The sequence below is a fragment of the Chroicocephalus ridibundus genome, chromosome 6, assembly GCF_963924245.1.
Source record: "Chroicocephalus ridibundus chromosome 6, bChrRid1.1, whole genome shotgun sequence".
Classification (NCBI taxonomy): Eukaryota; Metazoa; Chordata; class Aves; order Charadriiformes; family Laridae; genus Chroicocephalus; species Chroicocephalus ridibundus.
Genome location: NC_086289.1, coordinates 8,599,225 through 8,626,430, shown reverse-complemented (window position 1 = coordinate 8,626,430; position 27,206 = coordinate 8,599,225). Strand labels below are relative to the sequence as shown.

At 39.9% G+C, this 27,206-nt stretch overlaps 1 protein-coding gene across 1 annotated transcript in view; it reads right to left on the bottom strand.

Annotated features, from left to right (window-relative positions):
• The window catches only part of GFRA1 (GDNF family receptor alpha 1), a 141,925-nt gene that overhangs the window by 2,423 nt on the left and 112,296 nt on the right, over positions 1-27,206 (bottom strand). The window contains exons 7-8 of the mRNA XM_063339218.1: positions 24,439-24,617; positions 748-804 (exon numbers count right to left, since the gene is read on the bottom strand). Coding sequence (XP_063195288.1) covers positions 748-804; positions 24,439-24,617 — 236 coding nt within the window. The remainder of the gene's footprint in view (positions 1-747; positions 805-24,438; positions 24,618-27,206) is intronic.

Here is a 27,206-nt window from a genome sequence, read left to right as displayed (position 1 = left end):
CTATAGAACTGTCATTGTTTAGAAGAAACTGTGCAAATTTGTACTGGCGAAGAAGAACCTGAAAGATGTGGTCACATCCCTTTGGTGGCTTATGCCAGTGCTAATGATGCTCTGATGTCTAGGCTCTGTGCTTCCACATTGTAAAAATTAATGTACGCACCTCACTAATTATTAAGCTTCCTGAGAGACTCAGTACAAAGGGTATGGACTGACAGACATGGAGACTGACGTAATGTTTACGTCTGAAAGGGGGCCTTGGAGGTCAGGCCAAGCAGATACTCCAACAGCACGGGGAGGTTCACCTCTGTGGGGGCTGGCAATCTGTCTTCTGATGTATGAGCATCCCGTGTCCTGATGTGAACATCATTTCATGCCCTAAATTGGTCATTTTTGTTAGCCACAGAATGATGTCCAGTATGTTTCCGTGTATTTGTTAAAAGCCATATCATCCTGTGTTCCTGCAGATTATTAACCAGTTATACTTGCTAGGTGCAATGGTAATTACCATTGGATCTGCCTAAACGTGCACTACAGAGCTATTAAAATACAAAGTCAGCAGAGGCCACTTTGAGCCCAGCTCCAGATTCCTGAGTAAGGTCGTTCTTTAATACATTATGGTACCCAAACATAACAACGCTATCAAGACTTTAGTGTGAGTTACACCCATTATAATCTCGACAGACACTGAACCTTTTATATTATGGGAAGCCACCTCTGCTGTGAAATATACAGGATCCACACTCTTACCTCATTAAGACAGAGCTCTGTGTCTACAGATTCATTGGATTTCCGCTTCTTCTGTGCCTATGAACAAATGCAAAATGTATTCCCTGTAAAATTTATACATAGAGCAGCACAAAACAATTAGATAAACTCACATGGGTTGTCATACTCCTATAATTTTGACCGTGATTTGCACGTGATTAGCAAATAAACTCTCCAAATGTAACTGCATGTTTTCCAATAACATTCACATTCTGATTTTTATTTACAGCAAAATTTCAAACAGTCAGCTAAGGGTACTTAGTAATTACAATGATGAGTGCCATCAGCTGCAGAGAACGTGTTATGTTCTGTGGCCCCTTAAAAATCGGGCTGGATGTTCATGAGAAGCAGCGAAATATGACAGTTAATAATTACCATAATACCACTGCATAGTAACAAAAGACATATCATGTATCTCAGTTTTAGGAAAATATACCACACAGGAGTATTTTATCCTTAATGATTCTTGCAATTTCTCCAAGTATTATTATGAAAATACAAATATAATTTTAATACACTGCATGGCTGCCTCTTCTAGAAAAGTTACAAAAAGAACATTTCATGTCTTTTAACATATATACCTGTAAGTCAAATTGAGCTGTTTGTTAACATTGCGTTCACTGATTATTATATATGGAATATTATTAAATGCAGGAATATTTTACATGATCCAAGCCTAAAAAATGAATCTGCTATATCTTTGGCCATGTCTTATGATCATCTGTTGCTAATACCATGTTCTCTTCACACTGACTCAAGTAAGAAGCATTTCTGGTGGCAGCATCATCCAAAATGAAAGCAATTGTATGCACTCCGTCTAGCGTCATAAGGTGTTTAATATTTCCATTGCTCAAGTGAACACGACTGTGCTGGGAGTTTTCTGCTTTTCTGTAATAGCAATAGCAATCCCCACCGTGCTGAAGATATCCTCAGTAAATGGTGCTGTGGTTGATTTAAGTACTTCAGTGGTTCTCAGTATCATTTCTTTCATTGTATATTCCAGAAATACAAACAGCACCCTTTTATAGGAGCTACTATACAATACAACTATACAAACGTACAATCACGTCTTATAACAGAAGACTTGGATTTACACATTGAAACTACTGACTGCACTGAGGAAGTTTGATACTTCCTGGAAGTTTTGTTGGTCTTGCAAGTTATTTCCTGCAAAAAAACGAGGATCTGAACCTCGTCGCGTTGCATTCGTTTTAGGCTACAGAATCCCACTGGTTTTGGCAGAGATGGACTGGACTAAAGCTGATGTGAGGAAGTGCTGAGCATTCTGATTATATACCCTCAAAAGTTCCGTTCCACATACAGATATTTTATTTTATACCTGAGAGCCACTGGTGCTGCCCATGGATACAAAATTGTCTTCGACCTAATTACTGATTTTAGAATCCAAATGAAGGAGCTGAACTTCTCATTAGGAAGCACATTTTCTGCTTTTCATGATACTTTTATGTTTATAAATATATATGCTAGAGACAACTGAAAAACTAAACCAGCTGGGATTTAAGAGAAAGACAGCTTAACTATAGTAAGAATGCATACTGTATATATGTTGATAGTTTTCAAATATATGACAAAATAATAGCTCGATTCATTAATAAACACCCTCCGCGAAATCTCTCTCTTACATACCCATTCTTGTAATTAGTACCATTAAAGTGGTTATGGTAAGCATAAATTTAACTATCGAAATGGAAAAAGAAATGCCTGGAAGTAAATTTGCTGCAACAAGAAGGAACACAGTGAAGCCTTCCTGCCATGTCTGGAGTACAGGTGGTATTCACAGAGGTTAGGAAACTTCTTTTAATGGCACATGGGTAGATTTCAACTCCTAAATGGATGGCTCCAAGGAGACGGGTAAAAAAGGAGAAACTGGATTTCAATCCTGATTTTCTTATATCCTAAACACCCATACTACATTGAATTGGAATGTGAGGCTTCATAGGAGGCCTCAGGTTCAGAGCTTCAGACCTTCACGGTGTAAACTCTAAGGACCGTAAAAGCCTCGTATTTCTCAGTTCATCATTCAGTGCTGAATTTCCTAATTCACGCAAGCATCCGTCTATTGGAAACGTTGTGCTTTGCTGCTTACACCTGCTCCGGATTCATAACGTTGTGCTAACTACAAGTCTGCTCTTGCTAGTTGGTCTCAACACCAAAGTTAAGATTTTTGTTCCTTCTGTACCGTGTTTCTCAAAAGAGAAAAGAGAAATATATCATTATTTTGTCTACATGCAGTAAAATCTTTCTTTACTTCATTCAGCCTCATAAACAACAGAGTGCAGCAGATAAAACATATTTACCTTTGAGAACACTATTTTAAGGGTAAAACCAACAGCTAGAAACAAAATCAACATAAAAAAAAAGCTTTTCAATCATTGTGATCAATATTCCCTAGCTTTCATTTGGAAGGTAAGACTTCTCTGTATGCATATACTTAATGCAGTCATTCTAACATCAACAACACTTATTCACATGCATCCTCTATTATAAAGTCCTCCTTTCTTAGAAATGAAAAGTAATTTTAATAAATAGACAGGCTTTTCTCTTATCAAAACAGAAAAGACAATATCTTCCATTTAAAAATACAGCAAAAATGCAACCTCTTTCTTTGGGGGAGGGGGAGAAGGCTGAGGGAAAGAATAAACTATCATTTTGCGGATGAGATGAGACATTATATGCCAAGTTTCAAATTGGAAGAGTACGTTTTTACTGTTGAGTTATAAACCTGTAAAAACGGGTTATAATGGAAATGCTGGCATAGGCTGCACTACTGTGATACAACGGTGCATTACTAAATCACAAGTAATGGAAAAAAAACCCCACTCTACATGTTGAAGAGAGTGCTATAGAAAGCGTATGTCCTGTAATTACAACCTAAGGGGGAAATTCTTCCTGCCCTTCTCTTGCGTCGAAAGGACTCTACATGTAGCAGAACTGCTGTATTTGTGCTACACTTTATTAGAGGTAAAAAGTCAGGACTTGGAGATTACGCTGATAGCCTTGGTGGAAATACGCCCAGGCTGGGAGACATGTATTTGGATTAGGAAGGATATCCTCAGCCATCGGATATTTACCTTACAGCATCTTCCATTATCCAAAAAGATTAAACAATAGAAAAGTGTGCCCATCACGTACAGCTGCAGACAATTCTGACACGGAATATCTAAGCCATCAACAAATTTGGGAAATGAGAGTTCATTATGCCAGATGCCAAAGATTCACTGCCAAATCCCACCTCAGGTCTCCTACCTGCCTAACATATGGGCAGGAAGGTACCTTCAAAGGTGCTGGATATCTAATTCGACAGGGGTAGAATAGCACACACAAATGGCTAATAAGTCTGTATTCAAACTGTTGTGGTTTTTTTTTTTTTTTTAATATAAAGCTCTTATCTGGTGAAAAAAAGATCTATGGAAATTTCGTCACTAAACAAAACAAAAGCAAGGCTGGGCTGATAAAAATAATAATTAAAATAACAGTGAAAGAAAAGCAGCTTAAAATAACTGGCTAAACATACGGAAAGAGGTATGAGATCTTTTCTACTGAGGTAAAATAGCATTTGCTAATGACTTATACAGTCAGCTGTGACAAGACTGTAAAACAAAGTTAGGGAAGTCGGGTTGACACTCGCCCTGGCTTCGCAGGGAACTATAATTCAGTAATGTGGGCTACTCTGAAGAAGTTGCCCCCATACTGCCAACAACCTTGCACTCACTTTAGCTTTTATAGTCCATAAAAATGAACATCTGCTTTTACAGAGAACCTTATCACTGTGGTAGCATAAGCAACAGATGATATTTAGAGATAATCACATTCATGCACCTCCTGATGAGCTCTTTCGTACCCCGTACGTTAGTCACGCAAGCCTTGTTTTGGTCTTTGCAACCTTTAGCTTTTAATATGTGAATTCAAGTGTTGGACTTGGTCAAGAGCTGGTAGAGAAACCAACTGCATGTCCAGAAAAGAAAAAAAAAATCTCATGATCAGAAACAGAATATTACTTATTTCTTTCCTAGAAAGGAAGGAGAATCAGGGCCAGCAGAGGAACTAGTAGTTTTCTGAAAAGAGAAAGGAATATTGTTTATAGAGATATTTCTCCTCCAGACACAGGACTCTGTGGACCTCCACGTTTTGTTCTAATCGCAATGGCTCCCAGATGAGTTCAATCATATGTCATTGCTCAGACATCGCCTAACCTAGTCTTCTCTTGTCTTGACCTGACCTAATAACCACCACAAGATCCTCCCGAACCTAATCACTCTCTGCTTTCCTTCCCCAAATCCCTCTGCCTCCATCCTTTGCAGACGTTATAACCCAGGACATATTCCCAGAAACGCTATCTTGCAATTATGCATCCAGCTTCTACAAATCACAGCGCTACATGGTTAATAAATGCATTAAACACTGCAGTAGTATCTCACCAGGAGTCAGTACACACATTATTTATGGCTTGTCATCCAGCAGTATTTTTATATATCCAGTACAGCATGTATATCTATGTTACTCACAGCAAGGAAAACGTCTGAGGATGGCTCCAGACGGAGGTGAGCTTTAATTTGGAGGGAAGGAGAAGCACGTAAAGGGAAATAAATGCATTGGACCTGAATGCAAACAGGCATGGAGTGAGCATCCAAACTCACAAACCAGTCCCTTGCTGTTAGCTACACACTTCGGGCCTTTATGAAACATATTGCTTAGACATTACAGTGAGAGGCAACAGAAGTATCATTACGATAGAGATCTGTTATGTGGGTTGTTTTTTCAGCTAATTTTAATGAGTGTGCCTTTGTCCTCTCCTGAGATGCCTGGTTAGTTATGCTCATATTAACAAGCCTTTCTGAAGAAAAGGGACAAACCTCTCAGAATACATCCTTCAAATGACCACGCTTCTGAAGTAGCTGTAACAAATGAGGGCGCTTGCTCTTTTTGCTCTTCTCTTGTGTTGATTAGAGAGATTTACTATGCAACTAACCTGTTTTTCCAACAGGAGGACACAACCAATAAGTGGAGAAATATACAGACTGTAAAAATGCAATCAGTTTAACTCTTCTGCGCTCACTAAGCGGTAGGTGCATCTATCACAATTGTCAATAGTATTTTCTTATTAGCGCAGTAGCACTATGCCACGCTGGAGTATAAATTACCTTCAACAGGGAAGATAAGTAAAGTGGGGGTCAGAGACACAGGCCACTAAAATAAGGATCCAATTCAGCACAGAGTAATTTTGAAACCCATACTGTACTGCCAGGGTGCAGAGCTATTTAAGCTATAAAAACAATCAGCTTTGCACAATCCTATAACAAAGAAGTTAGATCTTTGTTTCTGCTGCTTTGGTTTTCTCCTCTGCTGAATCAGCCCTCAAGATACAAGCTTGGGGCATGAAATTATTGGTCGTCATTCTGCATAAAAGCACTACAGTGCTGTCATCCCACTCTGTACAGTGAAGAAAGTATCTTTTAAAAACAAGCATTACCAAGACATTGCTGGCACTAGTCTCCAAAGCTATGTAGATAACACCCAGCACAGTAAGGATCAAATCGCAAGTTTTTCAGCTGGGAGACATTAAATAAAGCAAACCAATTATCCCCTTGCGCCCAAATACACACAGGGGAAACACGCAGAGAGTTTTACAGGCTGCAATACAGTGCAACAAACAGTTTATCAGCCAGTCCCTTCAGATCCCATCACCTCCCAGCACTAAGCTCCTGTCCCCCGTAGCTTTGTGCATGTCCTAAAATCACACTGTCTGTCCCTGTTCTCCTACAGGGGTCTCGTCAGGCGGCAGACCCCAGGCAGCCCTGAGCACTTGCAGGATGCCCCGGCTGCCTTTGGGTCCAGCCACCCTCTGGTTTGCCAGTTCGAGCATTCAGAAATCATGGGTCAGGCCCCATCCAAAACCAGCAGACAGCTGCTCAGTGGGCAACACTGCACAGAGACAGATCTACCTTCACAAAGCTCTGGCTTTTTTAAAGCAACACTCATGGCATGTTAAAAGTCCCCTTATTCCTGAACGTTAATAGATTCTTGCTAGTTTTGCGTACTTAAGGATCAGAACCAAGGGACAGAGGGCAACCTCAAAGCAGGGAGGTCTGTTTTATGGTCAGGAAAGGGAAAAAGTGATGGTGGGTTCCCTGAGATCATTTCCACGCATTCCTTCAGGAGGAAAGGGGGTTGAAAAGAAAAGGCTTCACCCCAGGGCAGGCATGAGGAATCCTCTGGGAAGAGGGGCTTGGACACATGTAGGTCCCTGTTTTGCTACAGCCAGCTTTCCAGCTCTTCGGTCACCAATGAGGTAGCATGGCCCAGTCCTTCAGGACAGGGCTAGGTGGGCTGGGAGCAGTGTTTCTTCCCCAGGCCACCGGCTAACGATGGATCAAACTAGCTCTGGTCTAACAGGTGCCCAGTGCAGAGACCTGGGTCTCTTGATAGCTGTAGCTAGAAACATACTCAGCAGCAGACAAGACTTTAGAAATCTGAGAAACAGGCCTATTAGCCAATAAAGTCCAATACAGGTAGAGAAAAACCTCCTCCCTCCAACCTCTTCAATCTTAAATTTATGAGAAAATTTGATTGGGGTGGTAAGGTGGGAGTTTGGGAGTAACCCTTCCAAAATGAGCAGAAACAAGTGCGGAAAGAAGGAAAGATGACCTGTTCTGTATGAATTATTGGGGGACTATTCCCAGATACTTATGTTAGTAAAGACGAGACCCATCTCTCACTGCACTTATATGGCTGGGACAATATGGCACAAAAACTACCTAACAGCAATCTTAAAGGTTTTATAAAAAACAGATCCTACCAGAAACACCAAACTGATCAAACAGCTTACAAGGACCAGACACGGAGATCTTCAAATATTTATTTCAAGCAATTAGTCTCCTAGTGAGCACAGCACAAAATATGACACCCAGCCAAGGCAACTGAACTGACTGACTTACCTTTCATGGCAGTACAGTAACTTGCTAACGATTTTGTTTTCGTGTTCAGTCATTCATTTATCTGAGCAAAATGAATTTCTGTAGTCCTAGATTCTTGCTTCCTATTTTTAGGGGATATTATGCAATTCTCCTAATATGGTCTTTTTATGGATTTGCCTCAAGCAAATATTTTTTGCATTAAGAAGGGCAGAGGAGAAAACAGAATACTAAAAAGCATAGAAGGAATAAGTTTTGTTAGGTTACTATCTCAACAGTTTAGAGTGCCCAGGTTGTTTTGTTTTGTTTTTTTTTCCTCTAGTTATAAAACTGAACAGCCATGTAATCCAAAGTCGAGTTGTCTGGGATTTTATTATTAAAACCCATTTCCCCAGTGATTCACTACAGCTAACAACCCAGCGCACACATAGCAGTTACAGGTAGCATCTGCCTGGTCTGCACTGAACAGCGTCTAAAGAAAAGCAGCACGAACACAAAGCCATTACAATCCCAGTGAAAAGACATACTCGGCTTTTAATTTTGAACAAAGATAAGCCATTGAAGAATTGCAGATCCCACAACGCTTCCCCGGGCTGGAGTGTGTGCCCTTGCGTGTCCGAATATGCAAACAGAGTTGTTCTGTCTGGCAGCAGGCGAAGTACCTACCTCCCCTATTAGACTGGGCTTACGTGGTGCACTGGAGTGTGCCGCAAACACTCCTGAGCAGCTGTCAGCCATGGCTACTAGGGGACTAAAAGCAGCTCAGCCAGAACAGCACAGGCCTGCATTGTGCTAATGAGCCTTGAAAAGAGGCACCATAGTAATGCAGCTCCAGTGCTTCTGCCCCACATCTCACACCTCCAGGTGTGCCTCGGCAGGGAGCTGCCGGCCGGAGGGCGGCTGCGACGTGCTGCTCTGTGACAGGCAGGTGGTCACAGGCACGTTCTCCTTCACACCGAGCAGGTGACAGGACGGTCTGTGGCTGGAACTCTCTGCTAAGAAAAACTTGGGAGCCTCCCAAGCCCAAAAGCAGAGTTGCAGGGAGAGAGCTCAGTAGGGATGCTGGCCGCATCGGTCGGCCTCGTGAGACATCCAGCTCCGAGCTGTCAGCAGGTGGAAGATATTAAGAAAACAAGGTCACACATTGCCTCCGCGCTCGGGCAGCAGGACCAGGGGTGCCGTCCTCTGGTTCTGCAGCTGGAAGGAAAGATCAGGCAAGCTTGCTTGAACACCAGTCTGCATGAAGCCTTGAGCGCTGAGCATTGCAGGAAGCTTCTGTGTCTGCTATGCCAACCTTAAGCAACTGATATTATTGCTGGTTTCTTGAGCACCGCGTTCACTCATAAATTTTAAAAGGGAAGGGAAGAGAATGACCATGAACATCTGCTTTTGGTTAACTGACTGAAAATGTTCAAGAATTTTCTCTTTATTAACCATACGGCTATGCGCGTATGTGTTGTGAGTACTGGCATGGTTACGCACGGAAAGAAAACACAGAAAGCCTAAAAAGGCTTTCAAAACACTGCAGGTAGCAAGTGACTTCGCTGCAGTTGCAGGGAGGTGAAAGCAAAGGTGCAGATACTAAAGTATCCTCGCACAGAAAAGCAGAAGAAACTAGCCATTTAGTTGAGGCGCCCATCATACAGCTATGCCCTCCCCTCCTCAGTCTTAGTTACACTTCTCAAGCCCGTTTCCTTACATCTGCAGTTATGTGACTATGCCTGTACCTGAGTCCCATCAAATCATGACATTATTTGGAGAACGCTTTTTTTTCTTTCTTTTAGAAGTAATTCTATCCTGAACAGCTGTGATTTGGATTAATTGGTGAATTTTGCGTTTTTGGCACAACACGCTCTCCAGAAGTGCCACCGAAATAAAAATTTAAAGCATTTTCTCCTTGTTCCTCTAATCCTGTAGCTGGGTTCTGCAGGTGCACAGATGTCCCCTCAGAACTGGCAGGGCTGAAATTTTAGTGAAGTTGCTGCAGTATTTGCTTCAACATCCATGTTCCTTTCTAGCACTGAAAATACCATTCAGGATAAAAATATCAGAAAGATTATTTTTAAATAATGCAATCAAATTTACCAAGGCAAGTATATAACAAAACCAGGCTATGGCAGACTGCGGTCTTGACCCGCAGCTGGTCCCCAGGAATTCAGCCAGAGCCACGCACGTAACATGAAAAATTTCTACCCAAATAGAATGTTTTGGCAAAGTTCAAAGTCACTGAATACAGGACTTTTTTTAATGCAAAACGTAAGACTTCAACTTTAAGCCTAGCTGCTAGATGTGGCTATAATAATTTTTATTTTCATTAGAATACACGCCTTTATACTTTTGTAGAAAGGTATTCAAATTCACTGTTAGTACTCCCGATTAATGAATTCTGACAGCACTTTAATTTCTAAAAGTGAATGAGTATCATAAAATCTCGATTGTTGGCATTTTATTTCTCTACGACAAGCATATGTTTCAACAGATTTAAGTCATGACTGAAAAAAACTAAACATCCAGCTAGCCCTGTGCACAGATCTCCATTAGCTAAGCTAGGCCCTGGTTTGTCCTGTCAGCTTCCTAAACGTTATTAAAAGGCCCCTGCAATATGGATCTTAAAACTCAATACTTGCGAGAGACTTTGATGTAGCATCCTACATTCATTCCTCCCCTGCTGAAGTGAGTGAAGGAGAGAAAAATCATCCCTTCTCAAAAATACTAGGAGTGAAATCCTAACACTAATTCTCTTTAATGGGCTGTAACTATAGTGGACTACGCTTTAATGGATGATGTTATAGCGGCCTTCCTCATATCCATTATTTACACATGAACGATGCTCTCACACGCAACTGTTACGCTGTAATTAATGACGTTATTCAAATAAGCAGAGAAACTCTCACGTAAGAGGAGTCTGCAGAATCCTGACCTTATTAGAAAGGTGCCTTGTTCTTTGCTGCCCTGATCCCACTGCGCCAACAGGAATTCTTCCACTGGCCAGGCAGCGGCAAGTGAAAATGAAAAGCAACTTCCTAATACGATCTGCATACATGGCCTCCAATTTGAGCTCATTAAGAAGCACTGAGAAATTTTTTCCATCACTGAAATAATTTCTCAGACACAAAAAGTATGGTGATTGTTAGATGTTTAACGATTATAACCCTATTAAGACAAATTCGAGCCTATAATAACCAGATTATGCAAATAATTATCAGATTATGCAAAATTGTATTCACAGGATGTGATCCTGCTTTGTTTCATCACAAAAATCATTCAGAGAAGGACAGAAGGCTTATGTTTATGTTTACATTTAATAAGCCAGAAAGTACAAATAGATGAATGCTAATTATGCAAGTAAGGGAGATCAACAGGATCACTTTGGGTGTATTTTGTAAGGTTTCCATACTAAACTGGAAGAAGCTTTTGAAGATTTATTGTGAGTAGTTTGCCTACTTTTTGAAGTATTATGTTGTGGCAGACTGGATAGTTCAGGGGATTATTAATGGGATATAAAGCCTTATATTCTGAGGTAGCTAGTTTAATCTAGCTCAGGTCAATACTGACAACTATTCTGTAGTATTTTTGAAATGAGGAGGCGGTTCTGGAGCACTTCTTCTCTTAGGAGGACAGGTTCAATGCACAAAAGTGGCACTGATTTGCACCTCAGGCAGTGCACTTCATCAAAGAGACTGAGGAATTAATGGGATATAGGTTTGTAACGTCGCAAAGCACTCAGGATGTTTGCCCATGCCCTTCATTTCCCTTTCTGGGAGAGGAGCTGCTCTGTTAAAAAGGGCCAGTCCTCCTACATCCTCAGATTTTTCTAATTCCGTTGCAAACCCTACAAGAAAAATCTTGAAGGTGCCCTACGCTACCAAATTTTAACATCCTTTAGTGGGACTCAAGAGAGAGATGAGAAGGTTTCACCTAGAAAAACATCTTGAAAGTGCCATCTGAAGAGAATCTTGATTGATGATGGTTGGCAGCAAGTATTTCCCTGAATGCAAAACAGTTTTATTAACAGTTCTGGACTGAGCTGAGGCAAGTAGAAAACAGCACCAAGCGAGGGGTGTTTTTTGTGATCTACCTACTCATGCATCTAATACTTGCGAGCATCAGCTTTGTCTTACTAGCAAGCTTCAGTGTCGATATGTTGTCACCAAGTTTCCCAAGAGGAAGCATTCAAAAAAAACATACATCTGGGTGTGCGTCAACTACAGCGACAACATGGTTTCTTGTGTTACTCCCACCTCCAGACCAGTGGGTGGAAAGTCAGAAATAAGACAGCATCAGTAGAGGTGAGGGATCGGTATAACGCAGACTGTGTCTACTGTGTATTAATGTATACTGTATATGCTGGCTGCATACGGGCGCCGGCACTGGTACTGCACTAGCGTGTTGAGCGGTCCCCGTGAGAAGTGAGCTTAATGGGTTGAAGAGATGACACGTGCAGTGGCCAAGATGGGATTCGCCTCTCTAGTACTTGAGAGCAGTATGCCTGAAAGGGATCTGGGCTATCACTATGCTGCTCACACTCAGCGCCCACTTGAACAGCACAGGACGTCGCATTTCTGATATGCTGTGCATGGATGAACGTAATTGCACTACAACAGGCTTTGTACATAACAAACGGCAGCAGATGATGAATGAGGACTTGCAGAGCATACATGAGCAGATGCGTCTCACTGGCTTGGAGATTATTTGGAGTTGCAACCTTGCCAGTTGCTCTCTTTTAAGTGTTCACGAAACACCCGAGTCCGGTCTCCTGTTACACTGACGCGAGCCAGCATGACTTGATTTCAGGGGCCGTCCCTGCGACGTGGACCCAGGGCGACCGGTTCAGCTTCCAAAGGGCAGAGCTCTCTCACTAAGGGCGCTTGCGGAAGAGTTGTACTGCTACTAAATACAACGTTGTATCTGAGCCATCAGCCTGAAGGTGAAAAGCCTCTGCTTAATTAATGATTCCTAAGTATCCTCATTAAGCTGTTCTCTGGCTATAGACCGTGTGGGTTTTTTATCTAAACCTTTTCAGTTGTGCCTATAACAATCTGAATTTCTCATCTGCAAATAAGCGCGACTGAATCCTTAGGAATAATCAGGAAATCTTAATTAAAAGTAATAGGGGTTAGGCCAACTCTTGATGAGAGCATGATTCCGCAAATAGTTGGAAGAATTCGTCAAACTAATTAAGTTCAAAATCGGTAGGAAAAAAGGGACAATTTTTCCTTCTGAATTTGCATTTGACTTCCAAAATTGTATATAGGCAGTTAGTTCCCGGCAGGAACAGATCCCTAAATTCGCCCTCAGGAGCAGATAATTGCATGCGACTGAAGTGTGCAGAGGAGCATTCTGACACAGAATTCTTTATATAATGGTCTTCAACAATTTAACTCAGATACGTACAACTTTCAATGCGCTACTTTTTCTAGAGGAGGGCAAGCAACTGTAAAAAACATACTACAGACTGTTGATCAGAACAGTTCTGATCAAACCACTTTTTTACTTTTGTGCAGACACAAATTTAGGAACAGGTTTTCACAGATACTTGTAACTGCTTTGCTTTCATCCGTGCACACTCAATTTACATGCCCACTTACCCAACTCTCTGCATAAATTAGGTACTTAGGACTGCAGGTAGCTATTTAGATCCTACCTGGCACACGTCTTACCTGCCATGTACATAAAAAATCTGAATGCACACATTTCAAATCTGAGCATGAATTCAGTACGTCCAAATGTTTATGTGCATGTGGTAATGCATACCTGGCCTTGAATTAGAGGCAGCTTGAGGCTTCTGAAAATGTCAAGCTGGAAAAATAAAGTAGTACAGTGTAATAAAGTATTTAGTAAATTACTGCCCTGAATACCTAATTCTGTTTTAAGAAAGACATGAGGGAGGATAATCCTGTAATTCTTTAGGACACACGCTGAGTGAACCTATGAAAAAATATCTGCATTACGCACAACAGTCAGTCTGTTTACTTGTGGCTCACAGAAACAGCTAAGCACGCAGGAGGGCTTAACCTGAGGTGGGATTATTAGGCCAAATCCACCGATTAGAGCTACAATTTGGTGTAAAACAGTTAGGCTCTCCTCCAAAGTAGAGACTAAAATAAACTTTTTGAACTCCTATTGATTTTGAAGGCAAGGAACTGAGAAATGGGTGACAGCATCTCATGTTCTGGAAGTCAACAGCAAGTTGAAAAATGCCGTGGAGTAGATGGTTTGAGGGTAATGTAGAGATCTATTATTCAGGTAAGAGAGCTGATTAGAAGTCATAGGGATAAAAAGTAAGTAGGAGATAAAGGGTGTGATTTATTACCAGTATTTGATTACTAATGTACAGTGAAGACTGTAAGTAAAATGAGCAGAGAGGATAAAAGCAGAACAAAACCACATTTCTGTTCAGATGTTTTGTTATAATTAATTTTTTACTAGAAGTATGTGTTAGCCAATTTGGTTAAAGGCTGTATTTCATTTTCTGTCCTATAAACTTTGTTTGACTACTTGAAAAATTTAGGCGTCCTATGGAAAATGTTCAGAATTTTAGCTCTTCAACAGTGTATTATTTTTGCAGCTATGCTGCCTTGTCACCAATGTATGATTTAGAATGATTACTTATTATTGTATTCTAATTTCCATGGGGCTTTTCTAGATTTCATTTGCTGCTGCTCGCAAGGAAGAAACTATTCCTAAAAAATCTTCTTTATTACCACTGAAATGCTTTTGATCATATCTGCCACATGATAACTGAGAGCCTGGGTAGTTTATTTTTTAAGAACACCAGTTTTTGGGTTATATAGAAATATCAAAGAATGATGTCTATATATATGTAAAGAGTAACTGATAATTACAACGTACACTTAAGGATAATTGTGGTGTACGCAACTGTGGAGTTATTCCATTTTTACAAGTGTATAAACAAAAGCAGAATTTGATTAGGTCGTGTGATTGCCTCTTTAGACGCAAACGACTGTATCCATAAACATACTTCATGTACTTGGGTTTGCTGTTGGCAGAGGAAGGCGATGTATCCTCTTTAATCAAGGATAAGGAAGCAGGGTTGCCACAGATTTTTTTCTGAAATCAAAATACAGACCTACTCCAATCTCTTAATTGCACCCCGGTATGGCCAGAACCCCCAGCCCCTTCCCCACTGGAGCTTCCGAGGCAGCCACGCCAGTGATGGCATGGTGACTCCTCCCGTCACCTCCATACGGGCTCAACATCCCTCCTGCTCAGTCCTGTGCAGTCTCTTCCCCCCCGCCCCCTCCCCCCCCGAATCTGCATTTAGCCATTGCATCATTAGAGAAAATATAGAAAAATGTACACTGATAAATTTCATAACAGAATAAGTCTATGAGGCAGTTGAGTGCCCAAAGATTACAGAACGGATCTGCAAGAAGAAAGAACACCCCAAAAACATATAAAGAGGAAAAGACAGACAGGAAAAAGATCTAATAAAGACTAATGGTTAACTGGAAGTGAGGATTCAGAGGTGGAGTAGATATGCCAGTAAACTGAGACTAACAGTCTAACAACTCACGTCACATAAATAGGTAGAACTAGTCTTGGTTATTGTTTCCTGAAGGGGAACTTTCCTCTATGATAAAATAGCGTATTTCTTGAATTTCTGTTATTTCTAATAGGGAGGGTTTCCAAGAGTACAGGAAGGTGTTTAAAAAAGATCATCGTGTTTAGAGCTGCTATCTGTGTATGAGTGTAAAGGAATCTATCTCTCTGAAAGCAGTGCGATTTTCTCTGCTGGTGCTGCAGAGATGTTTAGACCTCCAGAGGAAAGGTTACACTTTCTGTGCCAGGGAAAGCAACGGTGCCACCAGACTGAGTGTAAGAGGATGAACAAAGCTGCCACATCCCCTTCCACAATTGGCATGTTCTGCAAGACGCGTAAAAGGACAGAATATGGTAAATGCCTGCAAGCCTATTTTCATCGAGTGGGTAACATCAGGTTATCCTTTCTGCTTTTCTGAGCACTGGAGCACTCAAATTCATATGCCGTCTTCAAATGCTTTAGTTCTACTATATTCTTCATAATGATTCAGCTAAAAGCAGCAACAAAGCAATCTGAACACTTGAAACTATTAAGAAATAGACAATTAAACATGTGCAGAAGGCTCCTGAGGCTTGTGGAAACTCTATTTGCCTGATACCTGCTCAGGACCTACCACAACAGGACAATGGCTTCTGCATACTACCCAAGTCTTATCTTCTTTACAGTTATTTTGGACTGAAAATAAACCAGACAGAGCTGTAAGCATAAGACAGTGAACTTTAATCGACACTTTGCGTAGCAGTAGACAAAATACGATCAACCACTTGTCCCAAAGAACAGCATAGGTTTGGTGTGCTCTAGGAAATAGATAATCTATGGAAACAACCTGCTGATCACTAAGAAGGGCAAAAGTGTCCAGAAATGTCTGCAACAAGCAGATTGCAAGAGCCAACAAGGGTGACAGCAAATCAGAGGTTTATAGCCCAATTTGAATGCAGTAGTTACCCATGAGTTGCTCTCTACCCACTCATACACCCAAGGACTCAGAAGAATACCAGGAAACAAAGATTTTGGGAAAAGACTCTGTGGTAGGCAGCATCACAACTCTACTCCAGGATCTGGGACCATCTGTCCAACCTCTGGAGATTTCAGGGAGCAGGACAAGAGACGAGGGAAACCTCATGACCCTGCACCAGAACTGTGCACAACACAACGGGGTCCCTTTCTGGGAGTGAGCCTTCTCCCCGTGGAAGGAGGAAGTCACGCAACAAATAGCTATGCTGCTCCCCTGACTTCTCACCCCCTCTGCACCGTCCCCCTACAAGACGGAGAAGGCATGTAATTCATAAAACACTCTGCATCTGTGATTAAAATTCTTTGCTATCCAAAATTGTTTAGCCTCCACCCTGTGATTTGTCTTAAACTGTCACGCTGCAAGACAAAACCATCAACCTGCTTCAGTAACAGTGTTTAAAAATACATTTCAATTATAAAAATCTTGTGAAATCCTTTCGCTTGCCTAGCAACTAACAATTCTTCGCGAAAATGGAAGAATTGATAAAGAAAGATTTAATTTGTTAAGTTCTGATCTAGTCTGGCAACTGCCGAGCTATTTTCATACTTCAGAAATAAACATCTCTGTATTGACAACTGGGTCAATTATCTGAGATAGTACCAGTCTTTTACTTTGGTTTTCCTCATGTTTTCTCTGTGGATATACTTTCTAAGGACACGATAACGCATTAACATAGTTTATAATAGTAAAATATTTATTCTTTCTAGAGCACTCAAATACACTATGTGGTTTTCAGAATAAATAAAGGCTGTGAGGTGGTATTTTAGCTTCACTGAAGTTAACTGTAATTCATTGGGTTTTTAAGGTCAGGAGTACGATTTCATTATGAGCCTGCAGAACAGCTAGTATGATGGGATTCTGGTCTATAAGTACGACTCCTGCAAGCTATTCCTATTAAAATAAAAAAGTACTAATGATTTCAAGGATTCTATTCTTGTTCTTCATTCCATTAGCAACCTGGTGGCATGATGGCTTTTGCCTGCGCTTGCTTTGCAACAGGGTCAGCCTGCTGGCACAACCACAGTTACTTTCACTTGCACAAGGGTAAATGGAAGCAGAGTCATGGCGAAAACCTAAAATTTGCTAACCAAAAACAATATGTCTTAAAGAAAGCGCTTTGTCAAGTCCCATAAACGCACAATATATTATGAACTATGCTTCCAAAGACAACATGATTAAACATCTACCATCACAATGCAATGACCTAGAATTTTTATTAGTAGTAGTTATGCCTTAAAATTAAATTATAATACTGTACTCCATTTTATGGCTGTTTTTTGCAGGCAGTGAGCTATCTGTTTTAAAAGGGAAACACGTGATGGACTAGATATTTGATTGAGAACTAAAATTGGCTGACATTAGGAATACCTTTAATATGATGAAGAACCACATAAAGTAATAAGATGGGCTATGAATAGTTCGATTAGGCTTATCTGATGTGATCCAATTTTCTGATTCTGGTTTATTCTAGCACTCTGTATTTTTGTGCGTATTCCTGTCAGAGGATACGAATGTGAAACGTAGAAACAACTGTGGCTTAGGGGAACATTGCAAATGCTACATCTGTTTTTATTAGCAATAATTTGCAGAATTCTTTGTGAGGATAAAAACTATAATCTGTCCATAGAAATTTCAATTTTCTGTAAAGGTGTGTAGTACATTTGAATAAAGTTGTATTTTTGTAAGTCATTAAATTGGTTTTTAGTAACCTCATACTCATTTTCAATTGAACAATTATTAAACTATAAAACAAAATTGCATGATTCCTAAAACTGTAGTCTGGAGTTTTACAGTCTGCTATAAAGTGCTGTATTATTATAATACACTAAAGATGCTCAGACTATTAAAACTTTTTTAAAATTAACTGTAAAATATTTTATCATTGATGAAATAATTCCAAAGTATTATGCTCTCCAGCAGTATACATGCACAATATTTCGGTATAATGAAAAGCATACTAATCAAAAAAACATACTTTAAACTGTAATTCAAATATGCAAAATAAACCATTTGGCTGTCTTTAGGTAATAGAAGTTTATTACACCTGACTTCCAACATTAAAAACGTTTCATCGGAGTATTTATCATTAAATATAAGGTCCAGTCTTACAGAGGGCTGTACGTGCAGAAGACACTGAATGTTAACCCGTGTACCTCTGTGTGGCTCTGATGATAACAGCAGAGATGTGCTGACTTACGGAGAGTTTTCGCCTGTATTTTACTCCACAAATCATGCCTGATCATGCAAGGGGGCCCGGTGTTCAACTAAGAAGTTCAACCAAGCCTGGTAAATGAGAACAATTTTCTACTGACTACTGATAGCCGATGTCTCATAGTAACGCTGACACTCTGATACATCTGAGCCTATAGGGTATGATACTTGGCTACGTCCTCAAACTGTTCCTCTGATGTTCAAAAGAGAGGCAAAAGACTCCCTGTACTTTGAAATTAATCAGCTGTATTAATCAGATCTTTAACTTCAGCAGGATTTCAACAAGCTTGAAAATGATCTATCTTGTGTGGTCCTGAAAGTCCTGGCAAAGATGGTGATGAAACCTTGCTCCGAGTGGGAGCAGTCTACACGATCATACCATTCGTACCTATGTATGTACGTGTTCACTACGAAGCAGGCTTTTGCCACTGAGGTCCACTATTTGCACAGTAATGCCGGTGGGCTGCTGATCGCTTCCCCGCCTGCGCGCACCGGGATCGCCACGTGGACTGAAAACCCTCGCTCATGGTGACCTGGCCTTCTCTGGTTCCGTCTGAAAGCTGCAAGAGCCATGTAGTAAATGAACATGGTCTCAGGGAATTTTATACTTCCACAGTTTTTGAGGACCCCCTCCAGCGTGGTGCTGAGGCAAACAAGGCTTGACTTCACGGAAATCAATATCAATGAAATCAATGGACAAAGCAGTCTCTGTTTTGGTAAAACACAGAATTTTTTTCAGTGCTCCCCAAATTAGGAGTGTAAGATTGAAGATGAAGCTTGAAATTACCCCTGGCTGTCGGATTTTACTCTGAACATGCAAGGCACACAAGACTTCCTTAGGTGCAACAGAACTGCGACTGAAGCAAGTTAGAGATGTTGCTTTTTCAGAAGAAAAGGTGCCAATAGGTGTTCTCTAAACCACTTGTACCAGCAGGCTGACCCCATTATGTCAGCTAATCCTGGAAATACAGGAGGTAAATTTAAATCTTTTCATTCGAAACATTTAGTCAATATTTCTTTTTCTATTTTTTATTTTATTTTGTTCTGGCATAGCATTGAGAGCTTTATATTCCTGTCCATCTTTTGCCCCAGACTATAACTTTCTGCATAGTCGCAACGCTTGGAGGAAAAGGTCCAAGTACAACTTCTCCCGAGGGACAGAGGAGGCAGGGCGTTTGAAAGGACTCATTTTCATAAAAGAAACAGAAAGATCACAGGCTGTGTGAAGGGAAGGGGAAAAGAGGGTGCCGGGCATATGGGCGAGCTAATACTGGTCCACAGGGGATAAATCAAGTTCCCTTTGTCTCTATTGCAGCAGATGTACCATCCCCTCATCAACGACACACCTACACGCTGCCCGTGTTTCCTGCTTGTGTTCACCCACCACCCAATTACCAGTCCATGAAGCTCCACACCTGCTGTGTCTTGATCCTCAGAACACTGCGCTGAAGCTTTTAACCCCCTCCAAACACCTACACGATGCTTTATAATAATATTTAGCATATGGGAAGCTACATTAAATAATTACAGATGGTACTTCAAACACCAGATCAGCAGATCCTTACACAGGGCTGAAGGTCTGCAATAGATAGACCCGCAAAGGAAAAGGACAGTCATTTTCAGACTGAGTCATGTTTAAGTCCTAGTCTCCTCAGAGAACTGTGAGCCCTGCCTCCTGTTCTTGTCCTAAGACTCGCCATAATAATTTTTTAAAGACCCAAATATATGTGGAATTATGTGAATTTGTGGAAGAACAGCTTGCATTATGATCCACGTCTATTCTAAACACTCGCTAATCTTACATGTAAATAGAAAGAATTGACGTACTTAAGTATCTAGGTTTTTCTTTTCCTCCTTGTTCCCCACAAAATGTTGGAGCATTTTAATTCCTATCTCATAATTTTTTAATTTTGCTGCTGAGAGTACAAAGACATTCACATACTGGACTCGACTGAAAAGTACTTGCCTTCAGTCTGAAGGGCCATGTGACTCAATTGCACGTGTCCGCTGCTCACACTTCTTCAAAAGCACAAAAGCCTTAAATTCCCTCTGAATGCTCAACTAAGGTTAACTGGAGCAAGACACTTATAACAAACGTGGGAAAACAAAGTATAAAACTAGCTAGGGAGCTGATAGATTTCAATGCCTAAATTTAGACTTAAATGTCCTTAGCCATCTTGATTTCTATCATTTTTGTCCCGTGCAAAACGTCCTCTGAAATATAATAGCAAACCCAGTATGAAAATCTTAGCTTTTTATTTATCTCTGATGATGATGTGGTAACAATTGGTCTAACCTAGTCTAATCTATCACTTGGAGTTTATTTCATTATCGTCTTTCGGTTCCATGCATCCCTCCTCAATGCAGAAGCAGCGTTTTTCTTGAAGAATACATGGCGTGAGCACACATCCAAACTCATTCTTTTGCCCTTTCCAAATAATCCAACATGACGGTTCAAGCAGTGGTGTTAGAACATGAGACTGAAAGACCATAACCATTTTTTGACTGGCGTACTGAACCCAAGTTACAATTGAGAATGAAGGATAAACAAATACGTCAGTTAAATAGAAAACATTAGAGTGAAGCTATCAGAAAAAAGATAGGGATGGCAAGTACTTAATAAAATACGCCTGTACAAGGAGCACACTGTTGGCATTCATCTCTTTTGTTCACAATATTTTATAAATTATTTTTATGTGGTGCTGAGGATCCTTTGCAAGATGTCAAGCACCTCAAGAAATACTTGAAGTAAGAATTTTATATAAAACTAACCACTGTTTACTCTCTGTGTTTAGCAAACTTCATTAGAAGCCAGATTTATAAAAGAGTTTATAGGATGCTCGACAAAGTTAAGCATCTTCCTAGCAAAGATGGAGCGATGATTTCATTTAGGGATAGAAAAAAAGAGTATATTACACAAATCCATGCATATGTAAACACAAATAATCATAAACATAAAAGAAAAAACATCTAAAAATAGATAAAAAGTAAACACAAAATAAGCATATATCAGAAATATTTCTCTGTATCGATTTGAAATAAGAATATACCACCATATAAGAATATACCACCATTGGACAACCTTGAATTCTTGTAGCAATGGTAAGTTGAAATGAAGAACAACTTCTAAAAAGCATCACCGAAACAAAAATTATTTCGAAGTCCAAACCTTCAACAGCTATTAGAGATAAATATTGACTACAGGTAAACAAAGAGGATCTCGTATTTTCTTTAAGCATTCACAACCCTTCTGATTCCCAGGTGTGCAGGAGACCACGGCGCAGTGACAAAACCATGAGTGTATTCTTGCTTTTCATACAACCATTCTGAACAAGTCAGAAAAAAATGTATCAAAAACTGTTCAGCCGGCAACACTCTTGGCAGATTGGGTTAGTGCCCTGTATTTTACAACCCCAGGAGGTTAGTATTTGTTCATTTCTATGGCAATTTATACTAATCAATCACTTCCTGCTCTTTCTTTCCTTACTGTATTTATTTCTATGGCAACTTATACTAATCAATCACTTCCTGCTCTTTCTGCCTTCACTGCATTTTTAAACCCACCAACTAGGATAGGCAGCCTTGGAGCACCTCAATGATCATTTCCTTATCCCCTCTCTGCCATTGTCTTTTTGTGCTGAGACTAATGCTTTTAATTTGACTTTCCACAGTGTTTAGGCTATATTGCCTTTTTGAAACCTTTCAGCTCAACTGCTAAGCGCGTAACAAAGCCCTTCAGATTGCTTTTGGTCGCACTAGTTCATGTTTTGAAAATACTACAAAGGCATATTTTTCACGGGAGAGCCTTGGAATGAATACCCTTCTCCAAGCGCAATATGAATGCCTCCAGTTCTTTTGTAAAATTTGCATTGAGGTTTAAGTCTCACATGCAAAGTGGCACCATACTGTCCAACAAACACAGGTTTCTTTTTAAAAAATTGTGGGCTTGTTTTGGCTCTATGTGTAAGTTATTTTTTGAAAGATGCATTAAAATATAAAAGCTTTGTTCTTCATGTTTCAGTTCTGACACGAGGAAGTAGTGAGCCCCAGAACGCTGAATTTCACAAGAACAAACCCGCTTGATTCACATAACTTCAGTGACCTTTTAATGCCAACTCATCTATAGTTTCTACAAAGCAGCAGAGATCATGTATTTAAAGGAAGCTGTTTTCCCTACAGACTTGACTTCTTGTGTCAAGTATATCAGGGTGCACTTGAAGTCACAGCACTTTAAACCAGTGCTGAGAAACGCACGTGGGATGTGACTTCAAAATGCCAGAGTAACAGGAGTAAGGACAGGGTAGAACTTAATCTATTTTCAAAACACTGGAACATCTATTCAGGCTTGAGGAAGATTTGCAAATCAAACTGAATCCAATGGGATTTGTGATCGCTTGCCGTTTCTTCAGTACATTATTTATCATATGTACTTTGGGAGCATCTGGAGGCCTTATTCTATAGGGAACTGTACAAACACTGAAGGAAAACGTGCTCCCATAAAACAACATTTTAATATAACATGAAGTGAATTAATAATATCCCATCAAGGTCTTGCTTTAAATGCAAGATATTCCAAGTTACAGGTTTAAAAGGTTACGTTTCTTTTTAGCATATTCTATTTGGTCAAATGACTACTGCATATAGAAATATAGGCCTACAACTGTCTCCCTCTCATCAATTAACTTGCAAAGCTTAACTAATAATGAATGCACAGATATGAAAAACAGAATTAAAACAGAAGGACCTAAACTCAATACCATCTACCACTAACCCCATACTTCATGACTCTGTAATGCCTCTGATAAATGTTAATTCACATGCAATTTGCCAAGGCAAAATCAATGGAAAAACTAGAAAAGGATGAAGATGAGAGAGTGGTGCAGGAAAAATTAAGCAAAATACATTGCTGAGGGATACAATTTAGTGAAAATGGAAAGCTTGATGCAGTTTAACACGAAGAATACAAAATAATTTTTTTAAAACTAAGTGAAATGTGAATGCTACAAGCGTGGAAGAGTTTGGGAGTCCAGAAAAGAAGTATCTTAATACCAGATGAGACCTTAAAACTTGGACACTTTCCTTTGTGTCACATAGCAATTTTCCTTCTGTAAAGAGAAAAATAAACAGGCAAAGCTCATCTATCCCTTACCTAATTTTGCATGTAGACCACCAGAAATTTTTATAACCACAGATTCTAATCTGGCCTGAGGATGTTTTCATCTTACATTTCCTTCTACCTCCTTCCTGCCTTGATTTTGCAGTTGTCTCCTGCCCAAGTTCTTCAAACTTTCTAAGAGCTGCATATACTGCCTTCAGCGACGAGCCTCTCTAAATCCAGAATCAAGGACGCACCAGGAAGGGCCTAACTGAAGTGTCAAAGAAAATCGCTACAGCCATTGGCCAAAATCACTCCACAGCCTTGACCCCAGTTCAGGAAAGCACCTGATTCAAAATAGCTTCTATCTTTGTCCAGCTTCTTCACCATGTAGTTTGTAGCACCACATATTCTCTGATATCCAGACCTACTCGGCCAAAAAACCTCTTAAGTTTACTGCCAGTAACATAAGAAAGAAGGCAGCGGGACATGCTAGCTGACACTAAGAGCTCCCACTGAATTTGGATTACCCAGGGGATTAATTTAATCTGACGTATCCTGGCAGGGGCTGGACAGTGCCACATTCAGATCCAAACCTGTGATAACAAATTAAATACCGTGCCCTGGTTCAGAGTCAGAGGGGCGATAAAGTCCACTTTGGAATATGCATTTTTTTCTGATTTAAAATAAGAGTGTCTGATATTTTGCAATATATCTGGTTCCTAACTGGAACACAGGAATAAACAGATACTCCAATTTAATACTCCAATTAACAGGCATCTACTTATGCAGCAGGAGACTGCTCTGTATGAGAAACTTTCATCTCTGCACTGCAACAAGTACAAGACTCTCTTACCTGCAGGTTTGCACATGCTGGTGAGTCGTTGTGGGTGGGTATTTCATTGTTGGTGGTCTCTGAACCTGTGTTTTTAAGTCTGGAAGCTGTTGTAGTTGTGGCTGTAGTGGTCTGTACTGGTAAGATTGGCTGCCACACATTCACATCAGTGCCGTTGCCGAAGGCCTGAATTGCGTTTTCTGTAAAAATAAATTACAGGCGATTTTCTATTTCTAAACAAACGGCAGAAAGCAGAACTGACTTTTTAATCATCGTTATTATTATTCCACTGAAAAAGTGAAAAATGTTTATGCTGAAAAACGTGTCTTAATTTTGAACATATCAGAAACATGAACGGAGAGTCTGGGGTCACATAATTATCTGGTGCAGCCTGTTCTTTGTAATGTTCCCAGTAATTCTTGACAGAAGCTCTAGGACTTACTGTAATCATATTTGTTACCATCCAAAAGCCTCAAAAATTTACTTTCAAGATTTAAAATACAGTTTGAATGTTATGTCCTAATTCAGGGAGGTGATGCTACATAGCAAACTAAAAACAGAGAGCAGGCAAAAGATTAATTTATTTCTACAGCTTGTTGCAGTAAAACTAATATGCCTATAACTACAAAATGGTTTAACTAAGACAATCTTTTCCTTACAGTTTTCAATCAAAATCTGCATAATTAGGTGAGGGAAGCATGCTTAAACTAAAACTTTAGAATATAAAAGTTAAAAAGCTTATCATAGTTTCATGGGATTAAAGAGTGTGTTTATGTCAAGAGTAAATTGGTTGGGTTTTTTTATAAACAAATAGAAAAACAGTTTTTAATCAGGTCTTTGGGGATTCAACATGGATTTAGGGATTTCTTATTTCAAATTCTTTGTACAAGAAATCAAACAATTTCACTGGGGACTAATATGTGGAAGTTATTAATACTTCTTCTCAGTGGTATTCCTTGCCTTAAAAAATAATTCACATTTAATTCTCATCTGAAAAAGATGTATTTTATTCTGGTATTAGTTCTTAAAACTCCAACGTGCAAAAGGAAGAATTTGTAAAAGGCACCACAATCAGCTGGCTTGATGGAGGCAAACTGGGAAGAGTGGAATGACATTTTTCTTGATTTTACCTGAATAAGGCAATACATAAAGCAGTTTTTTTCCTACAATTTCCTAAATTACACTAACTCTTCATTTCCATTATTACAAGAAGGATCACAGAAACACACACAATCCTTCCAGTTTTCTAAGTGGTCTAGGTAATTAGGCTTCTTTGATCTTTTCATAGAATCATACTAAGCGATTGTCACGGATAGAAATATTTGACATGGTTATGATTTATCAGCAATTCAAAACTTATTAATAGCCGGGGGTGGGGTGGGGTGGGGGTGGGGGGTTGCACCACCACAATGATCCTTATGTGTCCCTTCCAGCTTGAGGTATTCTATGATTCTATGATAGATTCATATCTATCATAGATATTCTATGATAGAATGGTGTGGGTTAGAAAGGACCTTTAAAGGTCATCTAGTGCAACATCCCTGCCATAGTCAGGGACATCTTCCACTAGATCAGGTCCAACCTGACCTTGAATGTTTCCAGGGATGGGGCATCTACCACCTCTCTGGGCAACCTGGGCCAGTGTTTCACCACCCTCAGTGTACAAAATTTCTTCCTTATGTCTAGCCTGAATCTACCTTCTTTTAGTTTAATGCCATTACCCCTTGTAAAAAGGGGTAGCCCTGCTAAAAAGTCTGCCCCCATCCTTCTTATAAGCTCCCTTTAAGTACTGGAAGGGGCTATAAGGTCTCCCTGGAGCCTTCTCTTCTCCAGGCTGAACAACCCCAACTCTCTCAGCCTGTCCTCACAGGAGAGGTGCTCCAGCCCTCCTCATATTTTTGTAATATTTCAAACATGTAAAGTATATTTTAAATATTTATTTTATATATATAATTTTCATACGTATTTCAAATGCATTTCAAAAAACATAATGACTGTAAGGAGGTGCTTCAAGTGTCTAACTGCTCTAGTAAAGGTCCTCTCAATAATTTTAATTAACTAACTCACTGCTTTATGCTTTTCCTCCCACTTGTCAATTCTTTTTACTGCAGTATAAAGCAGGTGTGAACAAATCCTTTGAACAGATAGGTAGATATAATGAATCCCATTCATTTCAGTATAAATTCTAGAGTACGTAAATGAATGTCAGGACACTGACCTTCAGAGAAGCTAAAATAAAGTCTTAAGATGGATTTCCAGAATTTAAGATTGACCAAACCCTAACTGGAGAGGCAGCAATTAGGACCACTCTAATATTACCTATACACTTGCATCTTCCAATGAAGAGGATAAAAGTACAAGGCAAGGCAATACACAGCTCCAAATTTTTGGGTGGAGTATATCTTATTTAGGGTCTACTAATTTGGAATTTTAGCTTTCTAGAGATTGGGCCAGTTTCATAGTTCTGATATAACTGCAGGACATATGCTGAGATAAGAAACACTTTATCTAATACATGTAAAAAGAAAACGATGCAATGTTTGTCTTTATTGGGACTGATTATTAAAACAAACTGGAATTTTCACTTGTATTTTCATATACCCCTTTGAAATCAAAACTTCCACTCTAGTTTCAGCTTAACATCTGTTGCAAAATGCTTTTCAACTCTAGGTGGAATTTCTAGGCAAGCGCACACAGAGATGAAAGAAAGACCAGGATTTCGGCTGTGTAGGTGGGACGTGGTAAACTCAGCTTCATGTACGAATGTGATTTTAGGTCTTCTGCTTTCT